Source organism: Aulonocara stuartgranti (assembly GCF_965226115.1).
Source record: "Aulonocara stuartgranti genome assembly, chromosome: 22".
NCBI classification, from domain to species: Eukaryota; Metazoa; Chordata; class Actinopteri; order Cichliformes; family Cichlidae; genus Aulonocara; species Aulonocara stuartgranti.
In genome coordinates this window covers 17,913,770-17,936,063 of record NC_138957.1, presented here as the reverse complement: position 1 = coordinate 17,936,063, position 22,294 = coordinate 17,913,770, and the positions used below count along the sequence as shown (strand labels likewise).

At 40.1% G+C, this 22,294-nt stretch overlaps 1 protein-coding gene across 1 annotated transcript in view; it reads left to right on the top strand.

Moving 5' to 3' along the window:
* gabbr2 (gamma-aminobutyric acid (GABA) B receptor, 2) overlaps window positions 1–10,281 on the top strand; it is a 200,176-nt gene extending 189,895 nt beyond the window's left edge. Inside the window, exons 15-19 of the mRNA XM_082522355.1 lie at window positions 1,289–1,513; window positions 1,725–1,907; window positions 2,270–2,399; window positions 7,068–7,185; window positions 9,990–10,281. Of these exons, the coding sequence (XP_082378481.1) occupies window positions 1,289–1,513; window positions 1,725–1,907; window positions 2,270–2,399; window positions 7,068–7,185; window positions 9,990–10,155 (822 nt within the window). The 3' untranslated portion in view covers window positions 10,156–10,281. The remainder of the gene's footprint in view (window positions 1–1,288; window positions 1,514–1,724; window positions 1,908–2,269; window positions 2,400–7,067; window positions 7,186–9,989) is intronic.
* The last annotated feature ends 12,013 nt before the right edge of the window (window positions 10,282–22,294 follow it).

The following is a 22,294-nucleotide window of genomic DNA, read 5'->3' as shown; positions in this document are numbered from 1 at the left end:
ATTCAGCTGTTACAAAGTTTAAGAAAACCTCTGTGGTCACCTCTAGTTTTAAAGTAAGAGCTTGGAACAGTTAAAAGACTCTGATCGAATAATCGAAGAGGCCAACTGCTGAAATAAGGTCTCAGCAGGTCTGCCTTATAGCAAGGAGCCTGGCTATGAAGGGCTTTGTATGCTATTAACAATATTTTAAAGGGAATTCTGAATTTCCACGGAAGCCAGTGAAGGGCAGTAAGGATAGGAGTGATGTGTGAGGGCTGAATAGTTTTTTTTAGCAGCCTAGCTGCTGCATTTTGGACCAGTTAAAAATGGGCTAGGGCTTGCTGAAAGACGCATGTGAAAAGGGAGTGAGTTGCAATAATCAAGACTGAAGAAAATGAAAGCATGTACTAAATGTTCCTCATTATTAGGTGTTAGTAAAAGCTAGATTCTGGTGATGTATGACTCATCTTAAGCAGATTGAAAGAATACAGAGTAGCCTGGCTAAAAATACTACCTAAAAGTTCCCAAAAAGGAAAGATGGAAGGAATGAGGAGATGGTAGAGGAATAAGCCAAGAGACTTTCTTGTAAAATAATAAGACAGGAACAAAGAAGTTTAGCGGTACAGAAAGTTAAAGTGATGTAATTGACAGGAGCCGTCAACTCCGCGAGGCACCGGGAGGTACAGCGCAACACCAAAACGTTTATGGCTTGAGTCATCCCTGCTTTTACATGCATGCAAACTCACATATGGACACATACAAGTACACTGCAGCCGTACCTGACATCCACATGCTCGCACACCTCAGGTGCACTAAGCCTCGATGACTGCTCTATTAATTCTTCTGCTTGTCATTCCACAAACTCTGATTTAGACTTTGAATAAGCAGGCAGCCCTCTTACACAGCTCACTGTGAATTATTCAGCAGTCTGCTGCTGCTGCAACAAACAATTCACTCGCACATAAAATTTTCCAGACGTGAAACTAACTGCTGTCTCTTTAGATTGTATCTCAGCCCTTTACCACGTCATCATATAATGAAGTTTATTTTTGTCTGCTTTCAGCTAAGTGACATTACACAACCCCCACTCCATGAACAATCAGAAATAAATTAAGAATGAATAATTCTTCTGAAAGACCTCAGACAGAAATGTAAACAAGCAGGAGGAAAATGAGAGCTGCTTAAACGTCACTGATGGAGAAAGACAAGTCCAGACTTTCTATGACCAAAGTCATTCATTTGTTCTCAGATCTTTGTGTGATCTTCTCTTAAACATAACTCATATTCTTCCTTTTCTCTTCTCTTACAGCTGTTTGGGTGCTTTCTGGCATGGGAGACCAGGAATGTGAGCATTCCCGCTCTGAACGATAGCAAATATATCGGAATGAGCGTGTACAACGTCGGCATCATGTGCATCATTGGCGCCGCGGTGTCTTTTCTGACGAGGGACCAGCCCAATGTCCAGTTCTGCATTGTAGCGCTGGTGATCATCTTTTGTAGCACCATCACGCTCTGTCTGGTCTTCGTTCCCAAGGTCAGTTTTTATAGGACAGAGAGGGTGTGTGTGTGAGCGTGGCTGAAAGACTCTGCAATGACATAAACTAGAGCTTTTAATTATCACTCAGCTAAGTCCTGAAAGCTGAAAACGCAGCGTAAACAGTTAGGTGTTGATTTTTTTTTTGCACTCATGCAATTTTAGAGTGCGAGAGTGCAGCTGTGACTAATGCCCATAACTCCACTTTCAGCTAATTACGATGAGAACAAACCCAGACGCAGCCACCCAGAACCGCAGATTAAAGTTCACCCAGAATCAGAAGAAAGAAGACTCCAAGACCTCCACCTCAGTCACCAGCGTCAACCAAGCCAACACTTCTCGACTGGACGGCCTTCAGACTGATAACCACCGCCTCCGTATGAGGATAACAGAGGTCAGCCAGTTACAGCTTCTTTGTTTTCATCTTTTAACCATTCATCACCTTTCAGACAGGACAGCGATGCAGTGGGCACAAAGAGTAAATGTTCTGTTACACTTTAAAAAAGATTTCTTTGACGATTTCTTCATCATTTTGGCAAAGTAGCATTTACAGCAGTCAGTCACACCCAGACAAACCTTAATTTAGGTTCATTTCTGGCTGATAACCTCACAGTGTGTGAGATAGGCTGTCTGTGGATAATTAATGAAACCTTGGTGTGAAACAATAGTTAAGTGATGGGTGAGAATGTACTTACTTTAAGTGATCAACTGTAATACTCAATGAACTAACAGAACATTTTTTTTCTGGGTAAAAAGTTGGACAAAGAGCTGGAGGAAGTGACCATGCAGCTGCAGGACACGCCGGAGAAAACTCCCTACATTAAACAGAACCATTATTCGGATGCCAACAACATTCTCAGCATACGCAACTTTACAGATGGCAAAGGTGAGATACTCGCTGCATGCTTTCATTTAGCCCTGGTCAACTACTGCCATACTGTTTTTATAGCTCTGTTTATATATCTGTCTGACAATAAGCATTTGAGGCACATGGGAAATATCCCATATTAGTGAAAAATTGTTTCACTCACAGAACCATCTGTAGCAGGGGTGTCAAACCTAAAGCCAAGCAGCCAGAATCGTCCCTGATCCAGCCCACCGGACATTTTTGGAAAGTGTAAACGGGGGCATGTGTTTTATTTTAATTTTACAGCTTCTCCTAACAATAATGACCTTGCGCACAGCCATTCATACTACAGTAATGAGCTTTTGTTACTATTAACTGTAGAAATATTTTGTTTTTTGTTTTTTTAAATGTGTCCACAGTAAAATGAATGATTAAATAAATAAATAAATAAAATAGGGCGTTTTATAAGAATTTACAAAAAGCCTCTGCTGTATGATTACAGGACAGTTTGAGCAATGAGTTACCAAAACATTTTCTGTAATTTACACTGCAAAAAGTCAAGCTGACAGATTTCTTTGATTTACTACGGCAGCCTTTTTTTTTTATCATTTAAAAAAAACTGAGGTGCGCTGAGATGAAAGTGCACCACTTTTTCATATATTGAGAAATCTCAGAGATTGAATGTGCAGTTAAACGACTTTTCAGTGACAGAAAGTGGAGTTTGAGCGGTTTGGCCTATTTAGGATCAACGTAGGCTCTAAGCATCCGATGATGTGAAACGAGTTTGATATCCCTAATCTGTAAGTCACTTTAAGAGGCCACGCCTCTTTACACAGTGGTGCCACTATAGTGCATGAACTAGTTAGTTATTTAAAAAAACGAACATTAATCATGAAGCAGGAAATAAGCTATAGAGATCAAAACTGCTTTTGTTTAGTTCTGTTGTAATGTATGCACTTTGATATCATGTTGTGATCGTGCACTGTGCTAGTATCATTTTGTGGTTCCGTTGTGTTACACATTAGCGAGTGTAATTTACATTTTAGTGGTTTGTATCACAATTTCAGGACTATCATAAAATCCTGAACTGGCTTCAGTTTCAAAGTAATCCTCACATACGTTATCTAATACTAATTCTTTGCCACCGTTACGGTGCATTTCCATATTCAGTGGTTTTAGTAAAGGATTTTAATTCTGCTTTTAGAGCAGCTGGATGAAGGAATATCTTTCTTTTTTTCCCATTGCTGGAGCACCTGTCAGCACGAGGGACACAGGAGCATCTGTGACGTCTGTAATGAGTCATGAGATTAGCTACAGCACCTCAGTACACGTATGCTCCACTGCTGTTTGTCAAATTTAGCACATATTGTAGTCACACGTCATTCTCGCCTCACTTTCAAACCCTGGTGTACACTCGGTTTTATACCTAATTATTTCTTGTTTGGGGCGTACGGTAGTTTAGTGTCTGTGAAACAAAGTCGAGAACCAGATAAGAGTAAAGAAAAGTTTGAGAGCAGGTGAGGTGAGTCATCATCGGGCGAGACTAGTTTATGGAAACACGAAGAGCAAATCCTAATTTGCTGAAATATAAAGATGCATGTCCCATCAGTCCTCCAAACTTCTGCCTGTGCTGTTTAAACGATGCATGTATGGCAGACATTATGAAGTCTGCTGCCTCAAATTGAATCAGCGAATCGTTACAGCCCAGCAGCGTCGCTTTGCATTAGGCACCATTTTAAGAGTCGCAGAGTGACGCTGATGTACAGCAGCCGGATCCAGCGTGTCTGCTGCACACGCCAGCACAAAGCTGCTCTCAGGGGTGTCTAATGGATCTGTCTGAGCTCGGGAAGGTAAAAGAGCACAACAGCTGCGCTCATTCTGCCAATTGGGAGCAGAGCGTGTTGGAATTGTTTGAGAAGTTCCTCATCTGTGAAAGTTCATAGTTACGCAGTGAACTGATGGCTGTTAATGAGCACATTCACACAGAAATGTGTGTAATGCTTCTTTTTGTGTGTTTTAGCGTATTCTCTGCCCCTGCCTTTTGTGTTTGTGCTAAAAATAAGTGTACGCCCTCCTGTCTGAAACTAAATATAGTTTGGCTTTAAAATTACTTTAAGTTATTTATTGATATTATATGACGGTGCCGAGGATACAAGGATAGATTTTATATAGATATGTGATAGTGGCTGTTGAATATGGAGCTGTCAGGCAGGAGGAAAAGAAGATCACAGAGGAGATTCATGGATGTATATAAGGATGGCTTTGGCTATCGCAATTTTATTTATGTAGCACATTTCTTTGAAAACAGCAACTACAACAAAGCAAAGAAAATCAACATCTATTACGTGTCAGCCTGGATCAAAAAAAGTTTTGATTCTGTTTTTGAAAGTATGCAGAGATGTAGCTTGTTTCAGAGGTGGGGTGAGATGGAGGCAAATGGTCTGCTGTGGTGATCCCTAAAGGGAGCACCTGGAAGAAAAACACTAGTGGTGGCAGAGATGAAGCAGTTGGAGACCTGGACAAAGATCTCTGGTGGAAATGGAGTGGAGGTGGGTCACACAAATGAGACTGAACAAGAGCCAGGACAGAGGCTGATTGGTTCACAGAAAGTTACCCAAAAAATGATTGGGCCAGTGTGATGATGACAGAGTTACGTTTGACAGTGATGTAAGGAATAGAGTAGCAGCTTGAACACCCAGGAATTCAGGCAGATGAGTGGATACAGTGTGAATCTTCCTTACTGAGCTTATTTTAGTTTGTCTATTTTAGCATGCGTGGTTTCAAAGGTCAAATCAATGGATCCCACAGTGTAGTTCAATTCATAAAAATGCATCATTTTACCTGTTGTTTTACACTTGCTGAGGGAAAAAATCTGTCGAAATTGGAGGCAGCAGCTGGCAGCTGACATCAGGTTCAGTGTAATGAAGTCAAATTCAGATTGTGTGGGCTCATAAAACTGGGTCTATTTTAAGACACAGCCTTTTCTAGTGCTTCCTCGCTTATATCGTCAAAGGAGCCCAATAAATTAGATATGTCAAAGAAGATGTAGGTTATTGGAAATAATTTCTTTTAAACCTTTCAAAAATTAAAAGATGATCAAAGTATATATGAAAAAATAGTTTTCTCTAAATGAGAAAATATTTTTATGTTTGGGTTACAGCGTATCAGCTGCTGGGTTGCTGAAATTCTCTCTTATGGAGACAATAAGAAAGAGAGAGCGCGCGTAAGGCGCTGCTCACAAATGTCAGCCTGACACACGTTCTGACAATAAAATCACAGGTAGTTAAGCTTCCTTTAAAGATCATCGGCACATAAACTTTTCCCAGCTTCATTCTACTTATGCTTGACGGTCATCATCATCATCACCACTGGCTTCTAACTGTAGTCATCAGTATTCATAAGAGAGCTGGTCTAAATGTATTGGGGGCTGTGAATGATTGGCTGTTATAAGGGAAGAACGCTGTGTCAACAGCGATTACGCTCACTCACAAAGGGTGAGACGCGACACTCCACCTCTCCCTTGCTCTAGCTGTCTTCATGAATATGTAGAAGCACATGGCGATGCTGGAGAACACCAGGAGATGACAGTTAAGGTGCGGTTTTCTGACAGGTTGACAGCCATGGCCTGATTTTAGCATGATAAGTTAAATGCTGTTATGTATAGATTAACAGCACTGAAAGAAAGACAAAATATTTTATACTTTACAGTGTTTTTGTTTTGTTTTTTTACTTGTGGAATATTTGCGAATTTTCAGGCTTTAAATACCATTAAATTTTTTTTTCATTGAAACATTTTCTTGCCCTATGATAGGACGGTACACAAGGAGTATTTGCCTGCTTTTCACCTCACAAGATCCAATTATTCCTGTTTGAATTAATTCTTCTCAGGTTTAAACTATTAGATATACATTTTCTTTTTCTTCCAGTCCCGTTTAAGAAAGAAGACGGCTCATGTGGTGCTACTTAATGCAGCGGGAGTGTTTTTCTCCCTGTTGTAAAGAGATAGCCTTAGATTACTGGCACTCACAAACAGTAATGTTTTGGTGGCTGTGTGTTTGGTGGTAGAGCACTTAAGCCTCAGTCCTCAGGGCCAGTGGTTTGAATCCTGGCATCTTCAGCTGGTGACTCAGTGCACTTGTTCTGTTGTGATATCACCCAGTCCCCACTTCTGAAATGAATCTGGTCCAAGTGTTAGCGTCCACTTTCAAAGTTTGAGCAAAGCAGGTTTGTTTTTTGCATCTCTGTCCAAAACATAGTCTGACTTGTGTAATTTGTCTAGCATGCAGATAGTTGAGCGAGAAATTTTTGACTAGTTTTTTTAGCCATTTTCACCTGCTCCTTTTGAACTAATCTGTAACGCTAGTCTGCACATCATGCAAAAGCGGTCTCTTCATACTGAATGTCAACACACTTGGTTTAACTTCTTAGTGTCAATGAAGCATATGCAGTGAGCATGGACATCTGAGCTGACATGATCCTTCACAGACTAACTTTGCTAGGTGTGTGTTGACATACAATACACACCTAGCATTAGCTGATTTATTAGCATTTGTTGCTATTTTTTGCACGGTTGGAAAGCCCAATGTTAGGACTGAAGGCCAATGCCTTATTTGAAATCCTAGTCATGTTCAACTTACACTGACAAAATATGAAAGTCCAGGTGACAGCCTGCAATTTTCTTTATTGTCTACACATGTTTTCATGCAGATGGAGAAAAGTCGATACTGAAGAACCACCTAGAGCAGAAACCACAGGCGCAGTGGGGCTCCATGGATCCTTCCAGAATAAACAGAGGTCCTCTCGAGGATATCAACTCACCAGAACAGTGAGCGCTCCCATTTCCTTAGCCCCTCTACTCCCGTGTCTCTCCCCTTTTTTCCCTCTGTCTTGTCAGCTTTCTCATCAGACGACATGTCACATGTAGCACAACCACCAGCAGCTCTCAGGCAGTTGCTCTGGCAACAGAGCCTTATGAAAGCATGGACTGGCCCTCTACTTTTCTCTCCCACGCAACGCACATACCATCAACCACCAACATGCATATCACGTCACAGAGTGCAAGTGTATTCTCCAAGTATGCTGAACGTCCTGCAGCTTACTTATAGCCGGACACACAAAAACACACATGTCCATTTTGCATGCATATACACGCAGGTAATTGATTTGTTTTCTCAACTTTTAAAGGAAGATGAACTCTCAAAACATTCAAATGCAGATCTGCATTCACTTATTATTCATAAGGCAGCAAAGCTGAGGGATGTCAACTTCATCAATGGGGAGGGGGGGGGGGGGGACACTTCATGCATCATTGAGAAGTTTCCCTCCCACACACGTTTAACCAGAACCAGGAGAAGAATGCAGGATGTAGAGGGATGGATGGATGAAGAAAGCGGAGACAAGAGGCAAGGAGGATACAATGCAGAGGAGAGGGCAGTTACACAGAGAAGATGTTTAAAGAGAAAAAATATGTTTAGATAGATAAGAAAGGCAGAGATAAGAAGGAGGGGAGAAAGAAGAAGGTAGAGACTCGCAGAGGCTTATGTAACCACTGATTTACAGCCCGCATTGGAAGCAGCTCTGAAAATAGACAGGGAGGAGAACAGAAGTAAAGGAACACTTGGAGCTGTTCCCATGCCACATGAATGTTTGATCACATGGAGGGAAGAGAGATGAAGGGAGAGAAAGAGAAGAGAAAGAAGAGACAAATATAAATAAGTTACAAAAGAGTTATGAATAGAGAGAGATCGAGCTGTATAAATATTTTGTGGCATGAAAAATGCAGGGGTGTGTTATTGTGAAGTGTAGCACCCGTGTCCTATATGATATTCCAAAAAATATCCCGAAATTCCTTCATAAGCTGTTGTGTTTTCATCACATAAAGTAGGACGGGTCAGAATAACTGAAAAGGCCTGAGGACCATTAATATTTAAGTTTTCCTAATTAAGACATTTTACTACGTTTAATGCAGAACAAGCTTGAATCTTATTAGCCCCTCTTAATTTTTTACACAACCAAATGCTTATGTAACTTTCTTGAAAATGGCTGGCAGTGGCAATGGCTCTGGCGAGGTAGGGTGCAAACTGTCACACCAGGCGGAAGCATGAAATGTTCTTTTACGTCAGACGATCCCAGAAGCGACGGTGGAAAGAGGAACGGTGGATTAGGGGCTTAGTAAGAAGAAGAAGCTAGAGAGGAGGATGCTAAAGAATACACAGAAAACAATTAAAGAAATTGCTGAAGGCTTGTGGGAAGCTGTGCAATGCCAGATGCCAGTCTTTTATGATCCATCTTTTCTGTTCGCCATGTTCAGTTTCTCACTGTAACTTGATATGTGTGAAAGTGTGTAGCGAACATTTTAATAGTAAATCGAGCAAGACCACTGCATATGCCACTTCCAGACTGTGACAAAATTGTTGTATTGACAGCAACATCCAGCTCATATGGCCATATTGCTAAAACACAGCATTTTATTGAAGCCTTTCCAGGATCAGATCTGCCTGAAAGAGCTCCATTGCTAAAATTAATGAAAAATAAGATGCTTACTGCTTAGTGAGGAATTCAATTCCGTCACTAGCTTTATGGCTAATGTGTTAATTAATTTGAGGGGGAAAAAACTGCTGCGGTTGGTGCTGATAACCTGAGATGAACTGAATTTAGCTCTGCATATCCCATATGATGCTCAGATAAATCATGCAAGAGGAATCACTAAAAGCAGATGAAGTGCACTGTCCGGGGCACAGCTGCGAACGCACATTTGAACTTACAAAGACACTAATTTGCAAATGACAAATACTGACTCGGAACTCTGGCAGAGGGTCAGCAAGAGTAAAAATGGGGTAAATTCATTATTAGAAGCAAAATGATCCAGCCCTGGTTAGATTTATACAACAAAGCGATCCAACGTGATAGACAGACACATTGGTTCTCATTTATTAATATCTGTTCTTATCCCGTGCAGAAAACGGCTTACGCAAAATTACCATCAGATTTATGAAACGTATGTTCTCACCACTGTGGGTATGTCAGTAAATCAGAATCATTCTGAACCAACAGACTTGTGCAATCTGCATACAGCCTGATTATCGTCTCCATACTGCTACGCCCTGATATTTCTATATACGGAAATACATTTACCTTCAGGAAAAGACAAGAAATTGGTGACGTTGCGAGACGTTGCGAGAGAGAACCCTGCACTTCTGAGGCAAGAAAGAAACAGAAAGTCTGACTAAAGAAACTGAAACAGCTGTGTACAAAGAAAAGGCACAGCTCTACAAAGAGTTTCCATGAGATTCCAAATAGCATTTCCCCAGAGACACTCACTGTGACTCATGTGGGAGAAAAGCACATGCCTTTTTTCATGTCAAAGTTGACATGAAAAGAGGCAAACAGATTACAAGAAAAAGAAGAAAGCAGGTGGAGGACAAGGAGCGTGTGATCTGTCAGCCCGAAATAACAATTTCAAGTCAGTGAAAAAAAAAAATCCACATTCTTCAGCATCCATGGGATATGCAAAGAAATTATATTGTAAGTAATGACAAGAAAAGAAAGAGCAGACTGCTGACTATAACATAATACTTCAGTAAATGTGCTGTAATCACTGACATTGTTCCTTTCCTTCTCTATCTGCAGCATACAGCGTCGACTGTCTTTGCAGCTGCCCATCCTCCATCATGCCTACTTACCTTCCATAGGAGGGGTAGATGCTAGCTGCACCAGCCCTAATGGCAGCCCTGGTTCGAGCCCAAGGCACAGACACATGCCCCCCTCCTACCGGGTAATGGTCTCTGGCCTGTGAGCTTCATTCACTCCCCCACCTGGCTCTTTGCAGAGGAGACATATGTGATTCTTTTTTTCTACAATAGACTGATATCATCAGCGTAAGTGCGTATTTTGTCTCGGATCAAGGAGGACAGGGAGAGAAGGGAGGGGGGAGGGGGGTTCACTCTTCATACCTCTTCACCTTGGTCTTCTTGTAAACTGATATCCTCAGTCAGGATGGGGTATGAGGAGACAGAGTGAGCACTGGATGACCCTTAAAAACTCCTTTAATTAACATCCCCTTGTCCATTTGCCCCCCCCGCCTGCCTAGGCATATACACATATGCACAGTCAAACACAGATAGGCTATATACAAATACACACACATGCACAAATATAGCGACACCCCAATAGCTGTGGTGGACCAACCCTAATGATGTGTAGCCTTATCTGCTTCAGAGGGGATTGTCTGTTTCTGTTCCTAATCTGTTGTATGTATGTGCTCGCAGCAACACGTAAGTTTGTCATCTAACTTGAGTATTTCACTGCTTCAGTGACTGGATAATGGTTTGGAGATGAGGAATCTGCAAAATCCAACAAAAGGAAATCATCAAATTTACTGCTTTACCCTTTCCCAATCTTGTCCAGATATGTAAATATCATCATTTTTAACATTGATGTACTGTAAGCTTTGTATATGCTGTGAATGGACAATTAAGTTGGTTCTAAGCGTGAGGCTTATAACAGAGGCAGGTAGGCATGACAATTTCAGATGAAAAGCGTATAAAACATGGCATCCTACAAATTAGACATATGTATGAGAGATATAGATTTTTGTGTAACTGTTAATCAATTAGCTTGTGGGCAGCAAAGTAAGATACATCAAAGTCTGAGTCACCAAATATCAAAATGCACCAGTGCCCATTTATTTGAAATTTAAACAACTTGGTTCTTTTTTTATTTTTATTTTGTTTTTTCCACTTTGCTTATCTGTACCGCTGTTTTTTGTTTTCATCAGAGATTTCACATCAGACTTTGCATAAGCCTTCATATTTTACAGTCTGCTCAATATGTCTTCAGAAAGCATGTTATACAGAATATCAGTGCTATGCCTTTTTAAAAAGTCTCAAAGGCTGCGTATGTTAGAAAATAGAACGCCATGAGAGTGTTCCACAGATGTCGTTTATGTGTGTTAATACGCCAAGAAGTGCACACGCAAAGACACGCTCATATGAGAGCGCCTCATGAGATCGGGTGCTTTTCAGACACTGCTTTAGTGACGGGCCTGGTCTTATTGATCCCCACAGATTGGTCTCCATAGACTGTTAAGATGTCCGTCCGATCTAGCCCTTACAGCTAACCGGCACAGTTAAGGGCGATGGGGGAGTCAATGGCACAAAAAAAGGCACAAGACTCTGAAATGAATAAAAAGCTGCTTTGTCAGAAGAGATCAAACTCGAGAAGTGATGGTGGAAAGGATGTAGGTTTTCCGGTTCCACAGCTAGTCTGGATTAAGCGGGCTGACCTGAATTTCCATGAGTGGTAGTAAAGACAGTAAACACAAGGGAGTCTCAAGTAATAAGCCCCTACCGACTGTAGCTTACAGTTCCAAGACGGTGATGCCGCCACTGCTGGACACAGTGATACAGCACAGACACAGGGCTTTCTTCACAGATAATATCGAGTGTCATGAAAACCCACTTCACACTTAGCAACAGTGAACATACCTCGGTTGCTATGGAAATGTAATGTTCAGTGCCGTTGAACCGCATTGAGCACAACGGTCATCGACAGTTTTTTGTAAAACTTTCCTCATGCAGGAGAAAAGCAAGTAATGACTCCGGACAAACAAAGGACTTTTTTATCGAGCGTGAGAAGGTTTGTCCTCAGCATATTGTTTCACCATTGGTGTCTTGGTTTTTAGTTTTTAAGGCGTTTGTTGAGCGCTGTGCCTGTTGTCTTATATTGTAGCCTGCAGGACCCACAGTACATACACAGTGTGGTAAATGCGCTGACCCACAACATTGGCCGCACATCTGTAAAGTGTACAACGTGTCATAGATTAATTTCAATTCCATGCCTCGGTGAACGGGACAGTTTGGGAGTACTTGGCAAATACTCCACCTCAGCTGGAGTGGATCTCTCCTGCGACCGAGTTGGAGCAAGAGACAACCAAGCAGGGACCCGCCTGCTATGGGGACATATCACGGTGACTCCCCCCCTATGAGAGCTCCTCCCCTTCCAGCTCCTGCTTAGTACAGGAGCAGGGAAAACCCTGAGCACAGATACCCAAGGAGTCACAGCTTCTCCTGCACCTTTGCCAACCAGAGAATCACGATCACTTGACAAGTGAGTGAGAGACATTGTCAGAGGGTTGGTTCTTCCTTCAGGAGATAAAACAAACCAACCGCACATTTTATATATTACATTAAATGTGATTGTGTACAATTTGCTGATACCCTGATGATGGTGTCCATGTATGGAATATTTGGTATTTGGCTTTCTCAAGACGGCATGAAATAAAATGTATAATTCACAGAGTTACCTCTGTTTTTGCAACTGTTGTGACAAATCCACTCTGTAGTTTCATCCTCTCACCTGCGATTTGGTTTTACGTGTATTTGCTCATGGATTTAGGTTCTCTTAACCTGTTTGATCAGCTCACACACGTCAATGCCAAGATTCTCAGTGGGTAAACTCAACATCATCATATCGAATATGCTACTGGTTTAGCAACAATTCACCGAGGGCAATAAAGTGAAAGTAGTAGCAAACGATCAATCTTAATAAACCACTCCTGGCATTTACCAATTTATCAAATTACTTTTTTTTCCTTTTAGTCCATTCAAAAATACCAAATGCAGATCATCAGTTGTTGTTCGATATATTTTGTAAGGTGCCCTGATTTTTATTCTTTTATGAACCATTTCAATTCTTTTGAACATGAATGAAAAATTGTTCAGCAGATGCAATCGTGGAAGGTCAAGGGCTCATAAATTCCTGTAATGAATAACATCATGCTGATGATTTGTATTTGCCACAGGTCTTTTAAGTTTGAAGATCAAAGTGACATGTACGTATATATATTATATCGTTGTATGTGTCATCATCAGGGTTTCTGGAGAACACAAAACATACATGTCCAAAAATATAGTAATATGACAAATATATTAAGTGGAACAACACAGAGGTCCATACTGTTACTGTTTTGTCGGTTTGATATGTGGTATCACATGGCATTAAGTTCAATTAAGAGTTTAAAATGATAAACAAAACCTATGTTAAATGCAACATGTTTAAGAGGGGCAATAAATTGTTTTCTTATTACAGAAAGAATAGAGAACTATATATATGTATATGTAAAGATCTTTACGTACATTTTCATTTTTACATAGGAAAATGTTTCACAAAATGCCACAAGGATACTTGGAAGTCATTTTTTTTAATTTACAGTATCTGTAACTATGTTATGTACAGATGAGGTCTAGATATGAAGAAGTTGTATAAAATAAGTATCACACTTGGAACACCTGAACATTTTTGGAGCCATTAGTTGTTATGGGGGGGGGACTTTGGAGAAAAAAAAACATTCTTCTTTTGTTGTCTGAATGTTATGGACAGCCTTTACTTTTCACATCATCATTAAATAAAGTGAGACCGAAAATCATGTATTGGTTGTTTTTATTTTCGTGCATGTCTTGGATGTGGTACAATTACAGTTTTATGGTACAAGTTTGATTTAAAGATCAGTGGTGAAATCAGTTTATGCTTTTAGAAATGCTAGAGATCCAAAATACAGGTTGGGCCATTTATATGGCTACACCGTAATAACATGGGAATGGTTGGTGATATTAAAGTCCTGTTTGTGGCACATTAGTATATGCGAGGGGGCAAACTCCTCAAGATGGGTGGTGACCATGGTGGCCATTTAGAAGTCGGCCATCTTGGATACAACTTTTGTTTTTTCAGTAGGAAGAGGGCCATGTGACACATCATACTTATTGGTAATGTCACAAGAAAAACAATGGTGTGCTTGGTTTCAACGTAACTTTATTCTTTCATGAGTTATTTACAAGTTTCTGACCACTTATAAAATGTGTTCAATGTGCTGCCCATTGTGTTGGATTGTCAATGCAACCCTCTTCTCCCACTCTTCACACACTGATAGCAACACCAGAGAAAACTACAGAGTCCGACATTGTTTTGGCAAATTTACACACCGATTCAATATTTATTTTATTGACGTAACTGGGTGTCATTACTGCCGACGTGAATTATAATTTTACAGAATTTACGTTTACCCTTAGCCAGCAGTTTTAAATTTCCCTCAGTGTCGCCTGCTCTGGCCCCTGGAAAACAATTGGCTATGGTTGCCGGTGTCTCTAGCTTCACATGTCTGAGAATAGAATTGTCAATTACCAGAGTTTGATCCCCGGCGGGTGTGTCGCCGAGTGGGGAAAAACGGTTAGACACATGAACAGGTTGGTGGTGTACCTGCAGCTTCTGTTTAAGACTATGCTTCCTCCTTACCGTCACCCAGCCGTTCTCTTTCCCCTGCTGCTCGGGGTCTGCCGGGGCCTACGCTACCTTCGGCTGCACCGCCTATAGGGGCCTGGCTAGCTACAGGTGTATCAAGGGTGTGAAGCCGAGTCTCCAATTCAGTAATCCTGGCCTCCAGAGCTGCAAAGAGGCTACATTTATTACAAGTATCATTACTGCTAAAGGAGGCCAAGGAGTAACTAGATATCTGACACAATGAGCAGGAAAGTGCAGGAGGAACAGGTGAAGAGGCCATGCTGCTAGCGAGTCGGCTACAAGCTAAGCTAGTGAAACAGTAAAGACACAGTGAGTGAATACTTTGGCAATAAATTAAGGAGTGAGTACACAGAGAGTGTGCTTTGGATGAAGCACATGAAGATTATACTATGAAAAAAGAAGGTATCTAAATGTGTTTAATTAAATTGCTATGCAGATAAGCTACTCAAACACACCACTGTGTGTTGGAACAGGAACAGGGAGTGATACCCTACCGCAGAGAGAGCGAACACCAAGTGACAGCCAGTGTGTAGCCACCACAAAACACAGGATCTTCCTAAGTAGATCCTTGAGTAGCCACCTGGCCAGGAAACAATAGGTGCAAACACTAGTTGGCGACCTGTTGACCATGTACCCCGCCTCTCAACCCATGGAAGTTGGGATAGGCTCCAGACCCCTCCACACGACCGTGAATTGGACAGCGGGAAGAAGATGGATGGTTTCTTTAGTTCACTCATGGCCAAGAGTGTTATTGCCAGCGGAGCTGTGATTCAGAGTAATTTCTACCTATAGACAGCAAAAGTCAAATGTTGGGTAATGAATGTGCCTTTGAAGCTAATGCTATAATTACTAATAGCTATTAACCTTATGAACAGAGCTTGTTCTCCAGAATTAAATATATATTGTTATGTACATCAGGCTGTGTGAACGGTGACCCATGCTGTCGTGCATTTAAAAAATGACATTTTCAGTCAGTATTGTGCGATTTAGTAATATGTACTTACAATTTCTTAGCTAATAGCTAAGCTAAGCAATTATGTTGCTCATAGCGTTACACTTATCAAAAATCGCTCTGATGTTCATTACATACAGAAAACAAAACCTTACTGCCTTTGCTGCACATGGTTTGGACTAGATACAAACAGAATAACTTTAATTGCGAAGAAATAAGAAATTGCTGGTATTTCTTCCATCTCCTCCAGTGAATAGTCAGTAAAATGTAAGAACTGCATGTTCATAATAAATAACTAATAAAATCTCCCCTTTACTAAGGGTGTTCAATTCGTCACAGTAGGAAAGGCATGGGGGTGAACAATTAGTTGCAATACTGTGTCAGTGAAACACTTAGCATACACAGAATTAGCAAAAAAGGCCAATACCACTGTTGTGAAGACAACTGCAGAAACCTCAGCACTGCAGATACAGCAAACATTCAATTTGATTCCAAAGCACAAGAAAGTGTGGATGTGATACACTGGCCAGTCAACATCAAGGCTCTTATTGGCATGCAAAGGGCCCACAATGAAATCTGCTGTCCTCAAACATGAAAGCAAAGTGCAAAGAATAAATGTACAAAGAAAAGTCTTGTACACTGAGTTTGATAAATAATTGAATCGTGAGAAGAAACCCAGTGGCACACAGGATGAAGGAGAGTGTGTTACTGACAGGGTCACAGTGTGTTTGTTTTTGCATTTGCATTTATGACTCATTTAAATAAGCTTGTTTATCATTTGCAAATATTGAGCCTGAACATGGTTGCAGCATTGTGCTCCACACAGAGAACCAATAGAGCAGCCGGTTGCGACTGTGGCTGACTGCATACCATGAACTGACTGTTCTACACCGAGTGCAGCCTTCATTAAGTCTAAATTAAGTCATTAAGTCTAAATGTGAAAAAGTCTTGCCTTCACTCTGCGGTCCATCTCACTCCAAACCATCTTGACTTGTTTTAAGTCAGGTGACTGTGGAGGACAGGCCATCTGGCCCAGCACTCCATCACTCTGCTTCTTGGTTACATAGCCCTTACACAGCCTGGAGGTGTGTTTGGGGTCATTGTCCTGTTGAAAAATACCACAGCATCCTGCCACTGCAGGAGCCATGTTGGTTCACTGTGCTTTCAATTTTGAATAAATGCCCAACAGTGTCTCCAGCAAAGCACCCCCACACAATCACACCTCCATGGTGGGAACCATGCATGCAGAGATCATCCGTTCACCTGTTCCACATCACACAAAGACACAGTGGGTGGAATCAAAGATCTCAAATTTGGATTCATCAGACCAATGCACAGATTTCCACTGGTCTAATGTACATTTCTTGTGTTTTTTGGTCCAAACAAATCTCTTCTGCTTGTCGTTTTTCCTTAGTCGTGGTTTCTTAGCAGCTATTAGACCATAAAGGCCTGATTCGTGCAGTCTCCTCTGAGCAGTTGATGTAGAGATGTGTCTGCTACTGGAACTCTGTGTGGCATTTATCTGGGCTGGAAGTGAAAACCATCTTAGGGAACTACATCATGAAGCTCACTTAGAGAAGGCCCAGGGTTTGCAGTGCTGTTAACAAAGGGTGGCTACTTTCAAGAATATAAAATATAAGAAATATTTAGAGTTATTTTTTATTTGCGACATGATTCCATATATCTTTATTCATATATTTGATGTCTTAATTATGTATCTACAATGTAGAACGTAGTAAAGAAAAAACAATAAATGAGAAGCTGCGTCCAAACCTTTGACTGGTAGTGTATGTAGACATAATTTAGGTTTAATTCACCCAAGGCTTCACTTTTCCCCTCTGAAAAGGGTACTGTGCAAAAGTCTTTGGCCAGTGCTCATATTTTGATATTTGTTGCTTCCAAGCAGAAAGAGTTTTTTTAGATTTTTTAAAGTGGTTTTCCAAAATCTTTTGAAGTTTTTCTTTGGACACCAGTTGCTTTTTCACTGATTTTCAGCCCAGCCATTGCAGTTGATATTTTCAGAGGGATGAAGGATTGAACTGGTGTTGTGTCTAACAGAATTTAGACATTTTTAATTTGTTTTTTAACTTGTTTCTTTAGGGACTTTGTTACTAGTGGAATGTCACAGAAACACAAAATTTGTTCTAATTTCTTCAGCTGAATCTATTAAAAATACCAGCGATAACATAGTCCGACAAGTATAAAATAGTATGTTGGCACCAACAAGGTGATTCACAAAGAGGTATTATATAAAACCTTGGCATATCTCAGCATGATGTGGAGTGTGTCATGAGAGCTCCATCTGGCCCTGTAGTTAATGTATTGTTAACTGAAGCCTCATCAGAAAATGGTGTCAGTGGCTGTCAAGATGCTTTCTCAGTTAAGTGAAACAAGGCTGAGGTATGCCAAATTACAGAAGAACTGGACCGAAAATCAGTGGTAACGGGTCTTATGGAGTAATGAAATCTGAAACTAAAATATATAGAGGAGGTCAGGAAAGACATGCAGCAGCAAGTGTCTACAGCCACCTGTAAAACACGGTGGAGGCTCTATCATTGATTGGGGTTTATTTCAGCCAGTGATGTTGGGGATCTTGTCAAAAATGATGAAATTATGAACACAAAAAGTACCATCTGAATTTGTTCCACCCTACAACATCATCTGAAGGCATCTGATTGACAAGTGCTTCATTTTTCAGCATGACAACGATCCATAACACACTGCCAATCCAGTAGAGGCATATCTGGATAGAAAAACGCACAATAAAACACCATCAGTCAACGATTGGCCCATCCAGAGCCCAGACCTTAACATTATTGAAGCAGTGGGGAAGAGAAAAAAAAGACAGCCAACAAATAAAGATGAGTTTTGACCTTCAAGACTAGTTAAAAGAATTACAAGAAAAGTTGCATAAGAGTGTTTGGGCTGTGTTGAAGAGCAGAGGTGGTCTTATTAAATATTGACTTAGAGGCACTTTAGAATTGTACACAGCAAATTCAAAAGTGTTAAATTTTTTGGTGTTAATAGTCTTCTTGCAAAAGTAGAGTTAATTTTACTCTAAGCAGAGTCACATTCTTTTAATGTAACTCTGAGGTGTAAAATGATAGTAGTTAAAATCGAGTGTTAAAAATGAGTGTTTCTCTGTCAAATCTGGAGGTGTTACAATGGAAACATTAACTCTTGACCTCTTAACTCTGAACTCCTACAGAGGCTATGACACCAATAGAGTAAATTCACAGACTCCGCCCCCAGCACGGCTCCAATCGAAGCTGAAGTGAAGCCGTTTCAGAACATTTTGCTCTACATATTTGAGTTGTTTGCCATGCTTGGTAAGTCATTTTTTCAAAGATTGTTTCAATTATTATCATGAGCTTTTACTTCTGTGGCTCTTTGGAGTTGAGACAAAGCTGTGTGAAAGGCATTAGCCATGTTGCTCGGTGATAGCATAATATTCTGTTTTAGCTAGCTGAAAGGTATTGTTTGCGGCAAATACCACAGCCTTGAAAAAAGCTTGCATGTGAATTTTCAGTCAAACTTTTGGTCAAATACACCTAAAACAATGTCTAGAATGTGAAATGTTGGTATAATGGTGCTACTTGAAGCCTGAAAACGATCGCCCATAAAAAAAAACAAACAAACGAGCAAACAGCAGTAGCAGACGTCCTGACTGGATTCTACGTTAGCATAGATCCCTCCAGAGTTTTGTGCACACGGTTTAGGTAAAAATGAAAAAGGTTGAGGTTTTACATTTAGTTCAGTATTACCTGTTGCCTGTGTCCTTGTCTTTTGGGAAAATACTTTACACAAGTAATGGCTCAAAGAGGATTCCTTTTTTTTTTTTTACTGTGCTGCAATTGTTTACTGGATTATTTGTGCCATTAATTAGTGTCAACTAATTTTTATTCAATCTCCACACAGGATATGCTTGTGAAGATGGAATATGGGGGAGAACAGAAGTGCGTTGAAGTTCCACAAAGGGATGAATGAAGGACATGCATATTGTATTGAAGAAATAAGTGATGAGAATGCTGTTATTTGCATTTACCAGCTCACCTATGTCAGACCTTTTGATAAACAAAATTCTAATGAAAGTGAGAACATGTATACTGTTACATCTTTCAGAAAATGTTTTGAAATTGTGGTGCACAGTCCTGAATAAATGTTTTTCAAAAACCATTGCATCTTTTTAGTAAATGTTTATTTCCAAAAGAAATTTCTAGAAGTTCAGAACAGTAAAATTCCCGCTTTTTAGAATGAATTAGAAGATAACTCTTACGTAGTTAAACTAAAATACTCTTTGAGAGTTAATATATAAACTCTTAACACCAAGTGTTAAATTATCAACTCCAGACAGATTTGGTGTTTAACACTAAATCAGAGTTAACGTACCAACTCTCCAAAAAGAGTTAAATTAACACTCTCTGGTGTGGACCCATATAGACACTTTAATAGTGTTGAAATCAAATCCGACAGTGTTAATTTGGACATGCTGGATTTGCTGTGTACAAACTCTTTTTTTTTTTTTTGCTTTACATGAAATATTTACATGTATGTTTGGACTTTTCAATAAATCACTGAAATTTAAGGAAATGGCTCACAACTTTTGCGTAGTATTGTCCAATGGACAAATGCTGGTTAAAAACTCTGTTTCTGATGCTGTTGAACTGTTAGCCACTAATTTACAAAAAATAACCTGTGGATTGTGTGAGTACTCTACTTTATAGAAAATCCCAGATTAACATGGAAAATGATTTGAGTAGATCCAGAAATCTAAAATTCTAATTTAAACATCATGAATGCTTAAAGACCATTTTAGTTTTTAGTATTGATCATGTAAAGATCAATACCGCTCTAGGAAAAAGCTATGGAGTGCTAAGTATTTAACTTCATAGATTCTAGCATGTGAACCTTTTTAGTTCTTGGAGAAAGTCTAGCAGTGTGCCTTGACCCTTACTAGGTAGTGTCCAGATAAAGAAGTGGTCCTGTTCTTCTAAATGTTGCATGAAAGCAAAAGCTGCATGTGTGCAAAAATAAATTGTAACTCTTCCTTTAATTCTCAGATGAGATAGATTTTCAAAGGCCTTTACAAGAAAACTGATAACTTTGCAATAACTATAATTGTTTTTCAGGGAACGTAGCAGGACATCAAGTGATCAACTGATGAATTGATGAATCAAGCTTTTAAATACAGCAGATGTCTGTTCTGCTGCTTACTGATTCAGAGATATCCACGCATTTCACAGAAAGGCTTTGGCAGGAAGACATGCTCCAGTGTGTGTAAATGCTTCATGACCTTCTCTCTTGTCTCAGCGGGATCGTGCTGTGCAAATGGAAGACAGATTGATTAAGTTGACCTAAGTGTCAGTGGAAGGGAAGCGTCTATGTATCCTCCTTCGTGTGATGGCTCCATTGCAGAAATTAAGCCTGGCTGCAGAATAAAATGGAAAGTATGCAAGCCAGTACTCTATCCAATTTATCGAACTCGTGCACACACATTAATATCATTGATCTAAAGATTGTAATAGAGAGGGACAGATACAGAAGAAATCATGTGGTTATAGCGACCGTGACGTCACCCACGAGTTTACAAAGTGAGCGTCATGGTGTATTTATAGATGACTTAAAACCAGCAACTAAACCCAATAGGAATTTGTTATTGAGGTCAATAATCAAGAAAAGAGTGAGTAAATTTCTTCTATGAAGTCTATTTTTCAGTCAGAGGTGTCGCCCTCTGCTGGTCAGACAATGCAGGATTAAGGCAGTTCACTTTTGAGACTCAAAGCCTACATCTGCCAAAGTGATAAGGACATTGGGACATATTGTCCTGATCATAATCACTTTAATGACCCCCTGACATTTCATCTGGTTCTACCACGAGGTGACATTTATAGCCTAGAGTGAAATTTCTAAACAACTCTTCTGTCTAGCATTGTCTGTTCAAATGTTCAGTCTGTCTGGCACTTTGGTTTAGGACATTCCCATCAGCTTTAATCTAATTAGCAGATGTTAACATGCTGTGATAGTGGAGGCAGGCTAAACTATATCAGAATCAGAATGTTGCCATTAGCCCCGAGTTACCAAGGTACAGCGGAAGTACTTGACTCTTAACTATTGAAGTTTCATCTCATTTTATGTACAGCTGAGAGCTCTGCTAATTAATTTACTTATATTAAGCGGTGAGTAAAAATCAAAGGGTAGTTATTTTTTACTTTTTTTTTCTCCAAAGTCCCCAAATCTGTTCAATTCAATGTTATATTTTACATAGTACCTATTTACAACAACAATCTCCTCAAGCAGCTTTATGTTGTAAAGCAAAGACCCTACAATAATAGGGAGAAAACTCCAACAATCGGATGACCCCTTATTAAGCAAGCACTTGGCGACAGCGGGAAGGAAAAACTCCCTTTTTACAGGAAGAAACCTCAATGCTCAGATGTGCAAATGCAAGAAATTCCTAACTAAGATTGACCGAAAATAAAAGCTTTAAACCTTATCTTAAAAGAGGGTGTCTGTCTACAGTTCAAACAAGGAGCTGGTTCTATTGAGGATGAGACTGAAAACTGAAGACTCTGCATCACATTCTACTTTTAAACACCCCGGAGTATTTTAATTTGATTCTAGATTTAAAAGGGAACCAATGAGGAGATGCTAATACGGGAAAAATATGTTCTCTCTTTCTGGTCCCTGT